Source organism: Ambystoma mexicanum, chromosome 10 (assembly GCF_040938575.1).
Source record: "Ambystoma mexicanum isolate Mex_15411 chromosome 10, UKY_AmexF1_1, whole genome shotgun sequence".
Classification (NCBI taxonomy): domain Eukaryota; kingdom Metazoa; phylum Chordata; class Amphibia; order Caudata; family Ambystomatidae; genus Ambystoma; species Ambystoma mexicanum.
The window spans coordinates 1,459,066,115-1,459,085,976 of record NC_090932.1 but is presented as its reverse complement, the minus strand read 5'-3'; the positions used below and the strand labels follow the sequence as shown (position 1 = coordinate 1,459,085,976).

At 48.2% G+C, this 19,862-nt stretch overlaps 1 protein-coding gene across 2 annotated transcripts in view; it reads left to right on the top strand.

The window, feature by feature from the left end:
* The window catches only part of CUX2 (cut like homeobox 2), a 1,287,506-nt gene that overhangs the window by 1,240,640 nt on the left and 27,004 nt on the right, over positions 1-19,862 (top strand). For both annotated transcript variants that reach the window (XM_069619531.1, XM_069619530.1), the window contains one exon: positions 19,182-19,463. In XM_069619531.1, the coding sequence (XP_069475632.1) occupies positions 19,182-19,463 (282 nt within the window). The remainder of the gene's footprint in view (positions 1-19,181; positions 19,464-19,862) is intronic.

The window sequence follows — 19,862 nt, the reverse complement described above, 5'->3', positions numbered from 1 at the left end:
ATGAGGAAAGTGCACCGCAGTGGGGAAAGGAAGGAAGTCCCAAATTGGAATGTATAAGACTCTTTCTCTGTCCCGCCCAGGTGTTGATAGTGAATCTGGAGTGCGGGAGGATTTTGGCAGGCAGGTCTTCGAGGCTGAAGATCTGCAGTTAGTGGGGATGAGATAACAAGATAGTGAGAACTTGAGCTGAGTGGTTCCCCGCTCTTGAAACCCCCTGGAAGAATTGGATTACCTGTTATGTGAAGTCAACCCTTCTTGGATGTGAGACTGCACAACACTGTGTCCACAGTGCTGGGCTTGCCCCTTTTATAGAAAAGGGGTGAGGGGAGAAATGACAATGCACGCGCTCAGAGTTGGATGGCAGAAAGGAATCCAATGTTATATTAGGTGTTCAGTAGAGAAACTGATTCAAGGACCTTGCTGCCTGGATACTTCCGAACGTGCGGGTGACTGCACAGAGCATAAATTCAGAAAGGTTACAGCACATGAAGTGCATTAATCTTCATGCACATACATGCCGTGTCTGGGACTTTCAGAGCAAGTAAACAGAAAATCCAAGGCTAAATACCCAGTGAGTAATTTGGTGTATCCGACGCTCTCAGGAACACAGATCCTATTCCGGGCGGTGAGGAAAATGAAAGAGGGCCTCCTGTTCCCGGAAGATGATCACAGCGGTTCTAAGGAAGCTTTTAAAGACAAGTGCATTCAGATGCGATGATACTAAGTAGGTGTTGGCAATTACTTCCGGGTTGTGCCTAACATTGAAAAGGTTAGGAAATTGGAGTGCCTTTTGTTAAGAGGAGGCTGCGCTTATCGCAGACCGTATCCTCTAGTCCCATGAGGCTGCCAGAGCCTCCATGGTAAAGTATAGGGTTTAGACGTTTTAACCCTAGGGGCAGGTATGGAATGCCCAACAGGGAGTGAGTGAAACACATATTATTGGCACAACATTGGGAGAACTTCAGGCTTGTTATCGAGACTTTTGGAATATTTTTGATGAGGAAGTTAACACCTCATTGTGATTATGATTGTAAGATAGAGTTGGAGCTCCTGTTCTGTGCAGTAGGATGTATGCTTTAACCAAGACGGAGAATGAGTTTCTGAAAGAATATCTGGAAGAGAATCTGGTAAAGGGTTCATAAGACAGTTGCAATCTACTGTTGCCTTTCTGTTGTTTTTGTCCCAGAGAAGGATGGTACCTTAAGAACTTGTACTGATTACAGAGCTCTGAATAAAATTACGATCAACAATGGATATACTTTGACTCTGATTTCAGTGATGTTAGACCAAATTCAGGTGCCACTGTTTTTCAAAGCTGGACATAAGAGGAGCTCATCACTTGGTCCTTGTATGTTAAGTAGGATGTGTGGAAGAGAGCCTTTAGAACTACCTACGGCATGTTTGAGTATCTGGTTATGCCATTCGGCCTTTGCCACACTTTAGCAGCTCTCCACTTTTTTATTAAGGACATTTTTGGGTGTGTTTATAGTTGTATATATTGATGACATTTTAGCATCCTCCAAGGATCTGATTCAACAACAAATCATGAGAGATTGGTATTGCAGAAATTGAGAGATCATCATTTGTTTGCAAAACTAGAAAAAAGTCTATTTTATACTAATGTGGGTGAATTTTTTTTCATTTTTGTAATCTCGTCCAAACGGTTGGAGATGGATGAACATAAAGTGCAGGCGGTAAAGACTTGGCCTAAGCTCACCTGTCTCAAGGAAATACAAAGGCTTTAGGATTTGCCCATTTTTATCAAAGATTTGACAAGGCTTTTTTACATTGGGTTACTCCCATTACTAAATTACTGAGGAAATGAGTCACATTTGTTTGCACATGTGAAGCAGAGGAGGCGTTTCAAGAACAGAAAGAGAGATTTTTGTCCTGGAACTATTTGACTGAATCCGAATGTGGAATAACTGTTTTTTGTGGAAGCTGATGTTTCTAATTTGGTGTTTTGGGCCAGTCCTCGTGCAGTGTCATCCTCTGTCTGGACAGCTTCATCCGATCATCGGCTGAAGTGGATTATACAATAACAAACCATGAGTAACTAGTGATTAAGAATGCTTTTCAAGAGTGGGTAGGGGGCGCTGTTGCGCACAGAGGAAGATGGCCGCTTCTGTGTGAGCTCCGGAGTGAACCAGGGCCGAGCTCCAAATATATCCGCACAACGGGTCCGGTTACACCCGGGCGACGCACGGAGGGTGCGGTGGTGACTGGGCTACCCGGAGGTGAAATTCTGGGCCGAACGCCTGCTGCTATCCTGACTTATCGCGGCTCTGGAGAGCGCCCGCGCCTGGGGCCTTCACGCGGCCGCCTTGAAGAGGGGAGGAGCCCGGGAGAAAGCGAGCGCAATCCGCGGCCTGCTCGCGGAGGAACCTTCATTACTGGCCTCTCCCCACCGCGCTGCTTAACCCGGCTGGATACTGTGGCCCTCATCTCGGCCCCTCGGCATCGCCCCACCATCCATCGACTGCTACGGCGGAACACGGGAACCTTGCCTACCTGGCGGGAGCCGACGGCTACACTTCCTAACTGCTAATCGGGCCCCCGACGGCCCTCGCTCCAGAGGCTTGAGGTCTCCTCTACGGCACGGTCTCTTGACCCCCCCCCCTCCCGTGGCTTGACAACGCACGACCTGAACATTGGGGGCCCAGAGTTGGTCCGCTGGGGGCTGCCGAGGAGGGACCCTGCGCACCGGAGGCATCGGGGACGCCTGTCGGCGGGTGTGCTGAGGGTCGTGGTGGCCTGGGGCGATCAGTCCATACAAATAACAGCGGATAATGCCCAAGAGCCTGGGATCCAAGAAGACTAGGGGGGCCATCGACAAGTACACCACAAATATCCAGAAGGAAACCACCTCGCAGATGGAGCCCCCGGCGCCCACCCCAGATCAACAAACGACACCGCAAGCTCAGATGGACCCCCAAGCGGTGTTCCTCGCTATGCAGCAGGGGTTCGGCGCCCTGAACGACAAACTCGACGGGATCACTGCAAATGTGGCATCCATTAAGGCTAAACTGGATAAAACTACGACGCGCATAGCCGAAGCGGAAACCAGAATATCAGGCGCGGAGGAGGCGCTCGAAAACCTGAAAAGCACGGTGTCCACAATGGCGATTGAACTGGGAACTGTTAAATCTAAATGCGAGGACTTGGAGGCGAGATCAAGACGCAACAACATCCGTATTGTAGGGGTGCCTGAAGATGCGACGAAGGGCTCTATGGAGAAAGGAGTTGAGGCCCTCCTCCGCGACCTGCTGGGCGACCCAGGGTGGTCCCCCATGTTCCTAATAGAGCGTGCACACAGATCTATGGCTCCAAAGCCGAAACCCGGTGCGTACCCGAGACCAATAATCGCACGTGTGCTTAACTACAGGGACAGGGACTTGATATTACGTACGGCAAGAGAGAAGCAGGAGCTGAGATGGAAGGCTAGCGTGATACGGATCTTCCCTGACTTTACACTGGCGGTACAACAAGAAAGGAAACAATTCACGGGTGTCAAGAAACTGCTAAGGGAACGACAGGTCCAATATGCAATGCTCTACCCGGCGAGACTGAAGATCCTGTACAAGAACAAAGTCCATTTCTTCACCTTCCCTGAGGAGGCCGCCAACTTTGTGGAGACGCACATCCCTACGGTCGTGGGGAGCGCCGAGGACGCTAATCAAGAATGACTTCCCTGGGGAGGGCCCGGAGAGGTACGGCAATGCATGCCCGCTCCACTTACTTCAACAGTTCTCCCCGGAGGGGGACACTCATTAGGGTGGGAAATCAGTGTCTACGGTTTGTGCTACGTGGGGACTGTCCTTGCCGCCATTAATATGTGTGAGAGTAATGCCGGACCCGATTAAGTGTTTTGTTTTTTTCTAAGTCTGAAAGAGCATCGGCCCTGGGGATCTCCGCAGGCCCCCCAATTGCAGGTGCATATGCTAAAAGTTAGTGGGGGGGAGGGGGTTTCTTTAAGCACAGTAGAAGTTCGGGGTGCTGTGAGGGTGGGGGGAGGTGGGATCGGGACGGAAGTGGGGATGTGTTATTGTTATGGGGAGAAAGTTAAAAGCACGAGGTTACAACATACTTGCACGAATGGGAACTATATGAGACACTCTTCTACAGATTCACAATGCATTCACACTGAACGGGATGGCGGGTAGGAGCTCTGAGAATATCAGAATCATGAGTTGGAATGTTCGGGGCCTGGGTTCCAAGGTTAAGAAAAGGAAAATCATGGCCTACATTAACAGACATGCCCCACAAATCCTATTCTTACAGGAGACACACATTGGCCCGCAACACGGGGAACAACTGGCGCCGAAGTGGGGAACCCATCAATACTTCACAACCTACTCGAATAGGGCCAGGGGAGTAGCAATACTGTTACACAGAACCCTCCGATTTACGTGCAAGGAGGTGAGGTGTGATCCAGGGGGCAGGTATGTCTTGGTACATGGCAATTTGCAAGATAGAGAGGTGGTCCTCCTCAATATCTACGGTCCCAACCTGGATGACCCGGTGTTTTACACCGAACTCTTCGGGTTGCTGGCCCACTATCCAACTGCTCACCTGATTTGCGGGGGGGACTTCAATACCATTTTGAATGTGGACATGGATCGCACCTCAACACAGGTGAGAACTTTGACTAAGGCCGCCCAAGCGATAATGGCTCATATGGCAGACCTGGGGCTAAAAGATGCATGGAGGACATTACACCCATCCGAGAGGGGATACACCTATTACTCCACGGTGCACGACATGCATTCCAGGATAGACATGTGGCTACTAGACAACGTAGTGTTGGCCTGGGTACTCGCAGCACAGATACTGCCCAGGACGTTCTCTGACCACTCACCGATAGTGCTGGACCTCCGAATACCGGGCGAAGCAGTGAATAGACCCCCTTGGAGGTTTAAACCTGCAGCGCTGCGTGACCTGGTCTATAGGAACACGCTGGAACAGCACATACTGGAGTATTTTGCATTTAATGATAATTCTGTGTCTCGCCAGGCGACTTTGTGGCAAGCATTCAAGGTGTGTATTAGAGGCGCCTCTATATCGAGTGAGAGTGGCATCCTCAAAGATATAAGGAATAGGATGCAGCGCCTCGAAACACAAATAGCTGCTACACAGTCACAATATGAGCTTCAACCGACGCCTCAGTTAGCCTTAGACCTAAAAAACGCACTGGACGAATTCAATGAGGCGGCGGATCAAGAGATCCGCTACTTTGACAGACCGGCGGCCGCTCGCCGCTATGGTGAGAGCGAGCGACCGGGGAGGCTGTTGGCCAGAGCGGTAAGGGGGGAGAGGGGTCCGACCGACATTCCATGTATAACAACGGCGGAGGGCACGGTTACTACAGATCAGGGCAGTATACGCTCCACGTTTCATAAATTCTACGAGGAGCTATACTCACCCCAGTCAGACGCCACTGAAGGTGAGATCGAGCAGTATCTATCCCGTATCCCGACGACCCTGCTGGCTGCAAACACGAGAGAAGTGTTGGAAAGCCCGATAACTGAGGCGGAAGTGATAAGGGCCATCGAAGCTCTCCCGAACGGGAAGGCCCCGGGTACAGATGGCCTAAGCGCAGAATTTTATAAAGCATTTAAGCTCCTACTGGCACCCAGGTTACTGGCTATGTGGACCGAGGCCCTGGAGGGAGGGGAGCTCCCAGCGTCCACGAGGGAAGCGGTGATAACACTGTTGCTTAAGACTGGTAAACCCCCAGAGGACTGCGGGTCTTATAGACCTCTATCACTAATTAACACAGATGCCAAATTGTTAGCAAAGATACTGGCCACAAGACTGACACCGTGGATGCCATTCATGGTCCACGAAGATCAGGCCGGATTCATCCCCGGCAGGTCAGCAGCTACTAATATTAGGAAATGCCATGAGGTCCTAACCACGACCCCCCCGGATCAGCAGGCGATAGCAGTGTCGCTGGATATGCGCAAAGCATTCGACACGGTGTCCTGGCCATTCCTGTTTGGGGTATTGCGAAATTACGGATTTGGCCCGAACTTCCTGAGATGGGTAAAGTTACTGTACATGTCCCCACAGGCCAGGATTAGAATTAACGGCACCCTAACAGAGCAGATTGAGCTCCGGGGGGGCACGAGACAAGGTTGCCCGCTCTCGCCATTGCTGTTTGCTCTGATAATTGAACCATTAGCAGACGAACTGAGGGCTCTCGCCGGCATCTGTGGGCTAAAAATAGGGGCAACAATGCACATTATAAACCTGTACGCAGACGACATTCTGCTATATTTGAGAGATCCAGACAGAACACTGGGGAGGGTCCTGGCGGTGGTGGAGAGGTTTGGTGGACTCTCGGGACTCAGACTTAACATTAATAAATCAGAAGTGTTCCCTATCACAGGGGCCACAGAGAAGCCACGGGGCCTGCATGGGCTACAGTGGTGCCCGACGCATGTTCTATATCTGGGAGCATGGATTGCTCGGACTGCTCAGCTATCCCGAGCATTGAACTACAACCTGCTTGTGGACTCGTTGTGCCTGAAACTAAAGCGCTGGGGGGCCCTCCCGGTATCCATGATGGGTAAGATCGCACTGGTGAAAATGATAATCCTTCCTAAGCTATTTTACCTATTTAGCACGGTGCCGGTGTGGCCGGGGCGTGTTTTATTCACTAAAATTGCGGGCGCGTGCTCCTCATTTGTATGGGATGGCCATCCGAGAGTGGGCTGGGGGACACTTACAAACGACTACATGTACGGTGGCTTGATGGCCCCAGACTTTGAACTCTACTACCTGAGCGCGCAGGCACAACATGCGAACCAATGGGCGACGACATTTATCAACCCAGCGGGCCCAGTACCTAACCAACTGGAAAAAGAGGCCACACTAGCACTCCACCAAATTACACGGTCAGGTGTTAAGCATTATAACTCCCTGAGACCTTCTAAAGTGGTGATCACTGCGTGGTCCAGGATTGTTGAAATGTACAATACTGAAAGGATATACCACCCTAGTATGCCGCTCTGGGGTATGCCGCAGACTCCTTTTACGTCAGAGGGAGAGACGGCCCGCCACTGGTCTGCTAAGGGCATAACACAATGGGGGCAGATATTTGTGGACGGGCAGTTCATTCGATGGGAGGATATCAGGGAGGAGGTGGGTAACACACCTACGGCTAGGCGACAATACTCTGGTCTGCGGGCAGCTACACAAAATATATGGCCAACCTTCCCTGATGAACCCCCAGTCAACATGGGACTGGGATACATGTTTATGGGGGGACGCCAAAAAATAACAGCTTCCACACTGTACAAGACCATACTCCACACACGCCCACAAGAGCAACGTCCGGCAAGGGCAAAATGGGAACAGGACCTTGGAGAAGAGGTGGGGGAAGAGGAGTGGTCTCAATACTGTGCACTCGTGAAACAGATATCCTGCAATTCCAAATACAGGCTAATCCACTATAAAATTCTTCAGAGAACACATTACACCCCAGAGAAACTCAAACGCATATACCCAACCATGACAGGGGAATGCCCGAGATGCCATGCGGACAATGCTGGCATTTATCACATGCTTTGGGGGTGCAGTGCACTGAGGGGATACTGGGAAGCTGTATGTCAGACGATAGACGAGATGGCAGACCACCCACTAGAGTGGACCCCACGATTATGCCTGTTGGGGTCAATTGAGAAAATAAGCCCGAGTTGGCGAAAGCTTCTGAATGTGAGTCTGCTCCTCGCCAAAAGGGCGATCCTCCTCAGATGGAAGAGTGCGCACTCCCCTACTAAGGCGGACTGGGAAAGGGACATGGCATGGGCGAACGACATGGAGGAACTGTATATTGATACTGTGCTCCCAGCCTCGCGCCCGAAAAACATTTGGGGCAGGTACAAACAGTATCTCGCCGAGAAAAGCGGACTTGAACAACTTGATGCTGTAATGTGATTCATATTGTAAAATGTAATGTCTATAATTATGATGTCTCTGTAACCAAGTGAAAGTAGTGACCAAGTGCAACAAAAATAAAGGTTTTAAAAAAAAAAAAAGAATGCTTTTCAAGAGTGTAGGTATTACTTGAGAGGGTCAAGCATCCTGTGACTGTGCTCACTGGTAATCGAAACATGCTGTTCTTGAAGTCTACAGAGATACTCACCTAGCTTCAGTTGCGTTGGTCCAACAATTTCCAGAAAGTTAAAAGACTGAGGGAGTGGTTACTGGTCCAATTATTTCGGAAGACCATTTTAGCCCTTTGTGAATTCAGTAAGTTTGTGAAAAAGATCTTTATCAGGAAATTGGAATGGTTATGTCTGAGGCTCAAATGCAGAATTGGTTGAATCATTATGCAGCAATAAGAATAAAGGATGATCTTATGTGGACTCTATAACCTGAGGAAGAATTACGTAAACAGAGCGAGTACAACAAAGCAGTTTTAGCTGGTCACCTAGGTTATCATTATCGTAAGATGTTGGAAATTATGAGGATCGAATTGTGGTAGGGAACAATGTGGGTTGACATGTTGAATTATATAAAGACTTGCAAAGTTTGCACAAGGGCAAAATCAAATGCTCAACTGCCAGCAGTGTTGTCAGTTCCTTTATTGATCCTACCCAGGTCTTGGCACACAGGATCTATGGACTTTATTGTAGATCTTCTGGTAACTGTTGATATGCCAACTAAAGTGGGACATTGTATTCCAATGAAGGGGCAAAGTGGTGCAGGAAATGCAAAAGGCCATGTTTGCGACCAAAGCATTGTAAGTGCCGGATAGGTCACAGGACTCTATAACCTGAGGAAGAATTACATAAACAGAGCGAGTACAACAAAGCAGTTTTAGCTGGTCACCTAGGTTATCATTATCGTATGATGTTGGAAATTATGAGGATCGAATTGTGGTAGGGAACAATGTGGGTTGACATGTTGAATTATATAAAGACTTGCAAAGTTTGCACAAGGGCAAAATCAAATGCTCAACTGCCAGCAGTGTTGTCAGTTCCTTTATTGATCCTACCCAGGTCTTGGCACACAGGAACTATGGACTTTATTGTAGATCTTCTGGTAACTGTTGATATGCCAACTAAAGTGGGACATTGTATTCCAATCAAGGGGCAAAGTGGTGCAGGAAATGCAAAAGGCCATGTTTGCGACCAAAGCATTGTAAGTGCCGGATAGGTCACAGCGTAATGGGAATGTGATGGGTAGTGGAATGGTTTAGGCTTGCTAGAGCAAGATCCAGCCATTTCCTGCCTGGGAACTAGCTCCTTCCCACACACACACACACAGGCCAAATTGTAGCAGCACCTAGTACTGCGCTCACCTCTAACAGACTTCCCAAAAAGGTTGCTTGGATAGAAGAATGTCAGCATTCCTCAGTCACAAATGTAAAGGTTGAGAGTAGAGATGGGACACTGGTGATATGAATGGTTTTTGATGGTGTGGCCTGCAAGGAATTTCAGACCGTTCCTGTCAGGGTCTACCTTCACAGCCCATACTGAGCATAGGACTAGTCATGGGAATGCAGATAGACCATCTTTGAAGCATTTCCGATTAGAACCTGGAGGCCATTCAATTGGGAATAATTCCACTTGTTCATAATCCGAGGAGGGTTTGCTGAGAAGTCAAAAGTACCAAACTGTACCTTCTGGAGAGAGGTCCATGCACTTTTTCACTTTTTACATGACTTGTTTACAGACATTTTCCTAAAGAGCCTAATCTGAGGCCTCTCAGGATCGCAGTGCCCCAAAGGCATCCTCTTTACTGTGTGACAAACGTTGTACCATCAGCTATCTGGGTTTTATGAGTTGGGGGTGGCTGTTTCAACATTAATGGGGCATAGCTTGCTGGACCCCAGGTGTGTTGCTGCAGGACATGCCTCCTTTGAAATCCAGTACTGAGTCCAACGGCTGTGCTTTTTTACTGAGAGAGAATGAGTGCAACACATATGTAGCCATATATGGTCATGGCCTCTGCATGCCTCAGAAAGAGAGGGCTGGCATATCCAAAACTGAATATGGCTGGTTGAGTTAATCAGTTTTACGAATATTGCTGGAATCCTTATTTGAAAGTATGCCTAGGAAGGAACTTGTGAATGTTTGTTTGTGCCGGCCCGTCAATGATTGGGTGGTAGCCAAATGTTTGAGTTCCTATTGGAAGCTGAGTGTTCACTCATATTCAAGGTAACCTATTTAACCCAATGATCTTTACTTGGTTGAATAACGGAAGTAGAGTTTGGGAACAAGCCCAAACAACAATATGGTGTCAAACTGAAGGAATACATGGGGAGTCTCTTCATAACTGCATCTTGACAAGACCAATCTGATAGCAAGTCTCCACCTATGTACACCAGACTTTTCAACCAGCTAGGACAAATAGTGGAATTAGCACTTCCTCCCATTGGTATGGCGGGCTTTGTCGAGTCGTAAGCCTCAAGGATAATGCCTTCCTGTTTGTGCCTGTGTGCATGCAACATGAAGCTGCAAGAGCAGCAGATAAACAGAGCATTGGTACTAGTTAGAGAGTAAAGCCAGTTGGTAAAAAAGGAACAAGCAACTGTAGAATGTTGAATGAACTGTTCCTACCTCAACTGCAACCACTGGACTTTCCAGTAACCAGAACCATGCTGTCCACCTCCAGACAGCTGCAGAGCTCCCCAGCACCAGCAGTTCATGATCTCTCCAACCAAGGATCTTCTCCAGTGGCTCTTCTGCAGAATGTCTTCATCACCACCAATAGCTCCATCACCATAGACCACAGACCACCACCATTGACCTCTAACTTCAAGGATATTAAGCATTGATGACCAGTGCCTGAATATCCCACTATTTCAGACTGTGAAGACCTATTGCATGTCTGATCCGTCCAGACAGCCATCCAGAAATCACTGAACCTCTGCCATATCTTTAAAATTGAGGCTATATTTAACATTGTGTTACCAAAACATTAGGACCAGTAGCCCCTACAGCCAACCAGTCAGTTGCTGGTCTGTTTCTCCCTTCATGTCTGTGAGAACCGAACTCCCAGTTGAACGGATACAGCCCCCCAAATTCTCCTAGGATGCCACCAGTCAAACCTGGTACCGAAAGGCCTGTTTAACTGGCCATTTCCTGTGATCCCAACAGGTGGAGGGGTCACAGCCCTGAGCTCTGTAAAGAGTTTTTCTAAACAAGTCTACCCAACTGCTGTATAATTCAATTTACCAACCTAGAAGAAATAGTGTTATTTCATTAACTTATTTTATTTTACTTTATAATGGTTGCACCTTGGCCCACCCTGATCCCCACCTAACAGTTGACATAGACTGCTCAGCAACTGCTCCCATTAGGATGCCCAGTGAAATCTTATGGGAAACCCTTTTATCTAGCTGTTGGCCAGTGCCTCTCACCCCCTTGACTTGGGTTCAAGAGGAACTCTCCTAACTCTTCCTACTCCCGTTTCTGCAGTTTTGGAGCACTTTAAATATCTGGTGTTTCTGATACAGATCCAGATACCACATAATGTACCTGCAATAGCAGGTTAGACAGTCAGTAATAACTCAGAGGGTTAACCATTAGCTCCAAGTGGCTGTATGCAATCTGCAGTGATCAATTCAAAACCAAGCAGGGCTGACTGTGTCCTTAATTCTACAGAGGTTATTGAATTGGGAATAATAATAGCAATTAGCACCCTGTAGGGGGAGCCAACCAACGAGGAGGCTAGGACCGCGATCTGATACTGACGATCTAGCCTAACATTCCAAACCGCCTAATGGGCAGTTTGCCCACCCACAATCTTTCCCCCACCCTCCATATCATTTTTATCAATCCCCTTCCCCACTTGCCTCATTACGGCGGCAGCAAGTGCCGCCGCCACAGCTTCTGCTGTTCCTTCCGCTCTGCCCCGTTTGGCTGCCATGGAAATGGAAGAGGGACCCCATGCGTAGCCCTCCCTGCCTTTCCATGGCGGCCATGTTTGTATAGTATTTTCTTTCTGTGAACGGGACGCGGCAAGGTGACTCGTTCAATTAAATAAAATACTTTAAATTTGCCAGTCCCAGCTCTGATGGGTTCTAATAGCATTATCTGGCTGTTCCAAGGGCTGGAATGGGTAGTAACGTCCCGGGTCCCTCATTAAATGCCTTCACCCATTACCACCCGTTCCAACCCTTGGACGGGTAGTTAACACTTAATTATTACAATGCTCCGAAGCCAGAGAAATCCAAACCTGAAACTCTAGATAAAAACTGGATGATCACCTTACTTCTTCCTATGAGGCATACTGGAGCAGTGAAGCTTGTTTTCTGTTGCCTCTCGGCTGTTCACCTTTTGAATCATGAATATTGTAAATGAGTGGGTTCAGAAGCTTTATACCTCCAATTGGGCTGTGCCATAGGGAACCAAGCCCATCACCTCACTACGCGGTGAGGACATATACAATGTTACAGTGCTTACTGGTGCGTACATGCTAAACTAGACACACAAGGCAAGTTAATATTTCATTGCTGATTGATTTTTTTTTTGCCTAATGGAAGATGCTGTTAGAGATGCATTGCAGAAAGAAATTCTCTTGTCAATTTAGGTTTGACCTACATGGTGCCATATTGGACTCGGAATGGCAATATTTAGGGTGGAAGCCAACGATCTAAAGAGACAGCTTTACACAAGACTGAGCATGACAACGCTCGTGCTGGCAGATTTATAAATGGAATACCGTATCAGGAACTGTTCTCAAGAAGGATTTTGTTTCTACATTCTTAATGAATCAGCGTTGAACTGAAAAATTAATAAAGCCCCAAAGAGATTTTTTTGATAGTCAATCGGTCGGAACGACTTAGGTTCATCTAGCACAATATTTCATTTTAGTGGAATTATAAAGTTTAACAAATCCGCACTCATGTCTTTTCAGACCACAGATTGTAATATGCAACGTATAGCCAACGCGTGTCGTTCCTTTAACTAAATTGCATGAGGTTTGTTATGATTATTTAGCACCCACATTCCACTATTGTTGGCCAATCAGAATACAGCCAGAAAACTATCCGTATTTACCTCATTCTGAACATCCTGCGTTTGTCTTCCCTACTAAGATTTCTATCCAGCCATGGGCAGCAGGTTTTCAGAACCCTTTTCTTCCAACATGTTTGGGAGTTCCACAGAAGATCAACTGGAAAATATTTCCCAGCAAAAAGAAAACTAAATCTCTCCAAAGGGGAAAACCTGGTAACCTGCAGCAAGAAGGATATCGACAGTTCTGTTTTACACCACTGTCCTAATAGCTTTACAGACCTTCAGCAATATCATCTATCGCTTGTGAAAGTTGCCCTTTCCCAACTTTTGGCCTTCGGGGTCTGCTTGGGCAATAACTCGTGTGTGGGAAATTATTCCATGATAATGATCCACCCCTCCCAAGGTCCATTAGACTTAAAGCCATGCCCAATGAATATGTACAGTGCAATACAATAGGTTTAGTGCCAAATATGGTTTCCTAGCAAGGCCATCGCAGAGGTGTCAAGGAGGCCGTGTGTTGCAGTAATGATGGCTACATAGGAACGCTGAGCCTTGGCTACGAAGTGGAATAGTGGAAAGGAAGAAAACATTAGAACATCTCAAAGGGGGGAGTAGAGGCTATATCGCAAACTGAAGATCAGAATAGAAGGAAGACCTGAAACCAGTGAATGAGTTGGTCACTGCTGAAATACACGTTTAACTTGCAGGTTACAGGTTCAAAATCCCTGATGGGGCACTCAACCTTTCATCGAGGTCAATACATTGATAGCAGCTGCTATCTAAAACCAAAGGTTTTACTAACCTACACTGTTGAGCTATTGACAGAGAACGCATGCAAACACATAACAATGAGGCGAAAGCAGCTGATGATTTTGAAGAGGAATAATTTTGGAGCATGCTACAATGCATTTCAAAGAAATTGTTTCTGTAATATAGCACTTATTTATTTATTTTTACATTTGTAAAGAGTGCAAAACCTAGGGTTCGAAATTGACAGGAGCTGGGAGCTATTTAGCTCCTGCCTGTAGCCTAGAAGAGCCTAGTTACCATGACACCATCAGCTACCAGGTCCCAAGGCCCCCCAGGTCAACTGATGCAGAACAAACACACCTATCTAAATTCAACTCTGTGCATTTGGGATAATCTACAAATAAACATTACGACACATCTGCACACCATTTAAAGCACACACGGTAATTAATAATGGACAAATTGATGTTGTTGCAGCTTAAGTGGAAGTTAGATTTGCAGAACGCAATATACTAGCTCCTTGTACCGCCATGGTAGATCCTGGTCACTGGTTATTCTGGATACCCAGGAGCTCCGTTTAGCTCCTGCTTATCCGCTCTTAATTTTGATCCCTGAAAACTCATATTCATCAAGGCGCTGGTTACAGAAGCCGGTAGGTGAGGAAAGGGTAGGGTGGGTAGGCGCTAGGTGGGAGATAAAGGGAGAGAGGGGGGAGCAGGGAGAGAGGAGGCGAGCAATCAATTGAACAGACTGGTTTAAAGTTGTTTCTTGAACGGACAATAGGAGGGCTCGGCACACAAGTGTAGTGGCAGAGCGTTCCAGAGATGGGCGGCAGTGGCTGGTACTGAATTTGCAAGGGCTAATAACAGGTTATTCTTATGACCCAAACGGGGTGGTACTCATTTTTAGTGACAACAGCCACTGTGATTCGCACCTGCGAGCCGGAGTGTACACACAGCAGTCTGCATCAAGCATAGCAGTAAACTTCTGAGATAATTCACTGACGTGCGGTTTCAAGTTTAGGCTTTGCTTTGTGGAGCTGTAAGCCCCACATGTCAGCCAAAACTATTGTCATGCAAAGGGAAGATAGGATAGAGGTGGGTTGTGAGGAGGTACACACAGCCTTTGGGTATTCTATGGTTTTTACCCACCTATTGATTGCCCGTTATCATGCTAGTCCATATCACTATTCCCACCCACTACTTTCCCCTCTCCACCCAAAACACATCCTCCTGGGATTTCTTAGAGCTAGCTCTGTGCTTTCTGGGCAGCCTTCTGAATGCTAATGGCTTAATTGCAACTACAAACCAGCTGCTGGTGTATTAAGAATTCCTTAACCAAGTGTGCCTTCAAACACAGAGATGACTCACCACTATTGTGTGACGGGTGTGGTGCATACAGATTCCCAGCACTCAATAAGAATCGCCACATAGGAATCAGCAAGAACAGCACACTGCCCATCTGTGGAGCGGATCACAGAGATAGCAAACGCTGTCTGGAACGATGGAAGTTGGAGGAGGTGCAGGAAGGATCATCTGGGAGTCACAACCTTGGCAGTGGAGGAGGATAAAGTTGGAATTAAGCATAACACGGCTATCAAGTGGAGGCTGTGACCATATTGAGAAATATATATATATTTTTTTTTAATTCTTTTTATTAAGATTTCAACAACAACAAAACAGACAGCCCTCTTTCCCTCTCCATTCCTCCCTCCGGTCCAACGCACTCTGCCGGACACACCTTGGATGCTCTCATCTCCTCTGACCTCCCCATTTCCAACCCTCTCATTACTCCTCTCTCCTGGTCTGACCATGCCCTCCTCTCACTTGGACTTCCTTGGTCCCCTGGCAAAGCCACTGCCCGCAGTGCCAGCCTTCTTCTCCTCCATTCGACCAATGATTTGAGTGTCAGCTGCTACGTTTGCCACCACCTTCACTCCCCCTCCTACTTCTGCCACTGACCCTCACTCTGACACAGCCCTTACTAGCCTTCACCTCTCCGTCTCCAGCACTCTGGAAATCCTTGCCCCTGTCATGAGGATCTGCATGAAACCTGCCTCCAAGTGCAACTCCTGGTGTGACTCTTGACATGGCCACACTGAAACGCAAGTGCAGAGTGGCTGGCCGGAAGTGGCAGACTTCGAGCACATCCTCTGCCAAACTGGCCTGCCGCCAGGTCCAGTGACAATACAGACTCTCCATCTGCTCTAAGAAGAGGGTTTATATCCAAGCCTGCATCTCTGCAGCCACTAACAACACGGCAGAACTTTTCAAAATCTACAAGGTACTCACCAGTCTCTACTACTCCCCTGCCTCCCAGGCCTTCTGCACTTCTCTTGCCTTTCACTTAATTTCTAAAACCCATGGCATCCTCTCCTCACTCTCCTCTACCCCACTCCCTTCACCTCCACCTTCTCTCAGGCCTCCCTCGCCCCCTCTTCCCTCCCTTACTATTCCCCTCCTATAACACCTGATGTGGTTTCTAGACAAGTCTGATCTATGAAAGTACAGGTGCTCCCTTACTCATCCAGAACATTCAAGGACAATATTACCTCCCTTACTCCAGGCATGCCCAATTTCTGCAATCACTCCTTTGCCACTGGATCCTTCCCTCACTCCTCAAGCACTCCCTTGTGCACCCTCTCCTCAAAAAACCTTCTGCCAACACTTCCTGTCTGGCAAACTAACCACCCTATCTCCACTTCCCCCTTCCTGGGCAAACGCTTGGAGGAGCTGGCCATCTCTCAGCTTATCCTCCACACTGAATCTGTTGGTTTCCTTCACGACCACCAGTCTGGCTTCAGAGCCCCCATAGGCAAGGAAAGTGCTCCCCTGAACACCTGTGAAGACTTGCTCACTAATCTTGATTCCAGCTCTCCTTCAATTCTCATCGTTCTTGACCTCTCCTTTGTCTTTGATATGGTCAATCATGCCACCCTGGTAAAGCGGTTCCAGGACACCCTTGGCATCACAGACCTGGCTCTGGACTGGTTGACCTCCTTCCTCTCGGACCGACTTTCCCAGGTCCAATTGGGCCCTTTTCTCTCCTCCATCTCACTCTCCACCTGTGGTGTTCCTCAGGGTTCTATCTTCTCACCTTGGCTTTTCAATATCTACCTGGCCGCTCTTGCCCATTTGATCGCAACCTTCTCTCCTAATTTCCAATGTTATGCAGACGACACGCAAATCTCTTTCAAGCTTCATTCCACTTCCTCCTCCTACTCCTCTCTTATTCCGGACTGCCTATCTGCCATTCAGGCTTTGTGCTCTACTAACGATCTCTGCTTTAATGCCAGTAAAACAGAGATCATTCTCATCGGGACCCCTTCTCCCTTTTTCTCTCCCACACTCTAGCCACCATCCCTGGGCCCCCTCCTCTCACCCTCCTATGAAGCAAAAAAACTTGGCCTCATTTTCAACTCCACTCTCTCCTTCTCTCCTCACATCTTGGACCTGGCCAAGAAGGCCCACTTTCAGCTACACCTCTTCAGAGGCATTATCCCTTTCCTCGCCTTCCCCCAGAAACTCAATGTCTCCAGATCTTTGGTTCTTTCCAGGCTGGACTACTGTAACAGCATTTTCCTCAATCTGCCTAGTTCCCCACTTCCATCCCTTCAACGAATACAGAATAGGACTGCAAGACTTCTCCTTGGCCTCAAGCCCAGGGACTGCATCTCTCCAGCCCTTAAATCTCTCCACTGGCTCCCGGGTTGCTGCGAGGATCAAGTTCAAGACCATTTCCCCATCCACAAGGCTTTCTGGGGCCTGGGACCCCCGCTACTTCCAATTCTCTCTCCCTAAATACCTCCCTGCTTGAGCCCTTTACTCGTCTAACTATAACGCTCTTCAGATTAGAGGCTTTGCCAAGCAGAGAGTTGGTGGCAGATCTCTATCTTCCGCAGGTGCCTCCCTCTCGAATAGCCTCCCTGCTCCTCTCAGACTTGGGCCGGATCTCCTCAAGTTTCGGAAGTTCCTCAAGACCTTCCTTTTCTCTTCTTCTTTCCTCCTCCTCTGCTAATTTCCCTGTCTGCCTTAGACTAGTGGCCTGCTTCCCATCAGAGTAACACAGGGCTCCAGGCCCCCACTTGCCCAGTCTACCCCTGCACTTGGTCTCTCCTGAGCCCCCTCATCTTGCACTTGACCTCCTGTGCCCCCCTCCTGAACTTGTCAGGCTGGCCTGCACCGTTGGACATTCCAGCCCTGTATCTCGCAATTGCTTTTGGGTCCCCTTGCCCTGCACTCTCTGCTTCCCTAGGACCTTAACACCGCCCCCTCCTCCCCTTCCCCCCTTTCACTCTGCTCTCTAGGGCCCCCACCCATTCCTGCACTTCCCCCCACTCTTCTCCCTTGCACTTCTCATTACTGAACTTGCACGATCTGAATGCTGCAAGGCCTATTAGGATTGCTACTTGTCTCCCCTATGCCCCCCCCTCCCCTTGCCTTGCTGCGCCTCGAAGCACTTGTGTGTAGACACATTAAAAATGACCAATAAATAGGATTTGTGTCTTGACTTGCACTGAATTCCTGGCAAAAAACATGCATTGGCAAAGTCAACTGCCTGGCTCTTCTATAGACATTAGATAGGCATTTTCCAGACACTGCCATAAAATGCACAGGTAATAGCACTATTTGCCAGCTGTTGCCATATTATGTTTGGGAAGTGCAGGGGGATTTAATTGCCAGCAACTGCTTCATATGAATATGCCTGTAAGATAAGGGTGGACGAAAAGTTTAAAAAAACATTGCAGTCACTTTGTTACAGAACCAAGGAGAGACGTAGAGGGTTGCAATAACTCGGTAGGCGAGAGGCTGCGCCTCAGTCACCTAGGTTGATTGTGAAGGAATACGTTGCTGAGGAGTGAGTAGGTGACTTACCCACTATCCCCCTTACTCCGAGTCTACTCCCAGGATGCACACTACCATGTAAAGTGCATCCTGGGAGTTGTCATTGTGGTCTAGTGTCCTGTTTTACTGGTGCAAGCCAAGAAGGCTCTGTGCCTTCAGTGGCAGCAGGACTGGCAGATTCCAGGAGGGGTCTATTTACTGGCGGGAAGGTGTGGGGACAGCAGCCGGGAGGAAGAGGTGAGGGTGATGCGGGGGTGTATTTTACCATAGCAGCGTATAGAGGAATCATGCACAGCATCTGTGACCCCCATGCATGAGCTGGTTCAGATGCATGGCCGAAGCCAACACCAGTGCATGGTCTCTGAAAGACAGCTGAAGAGGTCCTATTGTTACACCTAACAGGTGAAATTGGGGGTGGAGGGGTGCAGGAATTAGGTGTGGAGCAGCACTTTGTTAGACTGGTTCTAATGAAATTGCATGAAATGGTCTCCCTTCATGATGTTTTAATGTAGTCACTATAGTCACAAGGAGTGCTGCGAACGTGTATTTATTTGTAAATACCCTTTTCACTGTTGTGCTAATGACTTTTCAACAACTTTTTTGCTCTCCCCAGAAACTGAAGAAAGTCCTGCAGAAGCCCGATCCTCGCCATCTCCTCCGCCTAGCCCTGTAGACCAAGACAAGAGTGCCCAAGAGTCCCCGAGAGCCACCCCGGAGAGCAGTAAGGAAAATCAGCAACCCGAGAGCAGCTCGCCCACCCCCTCACCGAGTGGGAAGGTGTACGTCAACAACCAAGCCTCTGTGGGGATCCAGGAGATAGTGGCTATGTCCCCAGAGCTGGACACCTACATCATCACCAAGAAGGTCAAAGAAGTGCTGACCGATAATAACCTAGGTATGGAATAATGCTTACAATAAGACATTAGGAGTTGGTAATTTATGTGAGCCAAGGCTCTGCGGAAAGGACATTCTCTGAGCCCCTCGCTCACATTTATCAATGAGTCCATGGAGGTGGCCTTCTTTTCCCTGGTGCGTCCACTGCTACTTTCTCCAGACTCAATTGCAGTGCTTAATTTGTGGGGGTGTTTGCCAGGGCTCAACCCTGGCACTTATTTTTGAGCCCCCCGGCACTTATTGTCTCAGACTCACTTTAATTATGAAGTGCTGATAGTCGCTGCATCCATCAACCACACTGAGCAAGTGCGAGCTGTACTGTAACCCCAAATATGTCAACATTGTGGGGAGCAGCTATGGGTGGTGACAGCAGTGGTGCCCACCCGCAGTGTCACAGGAG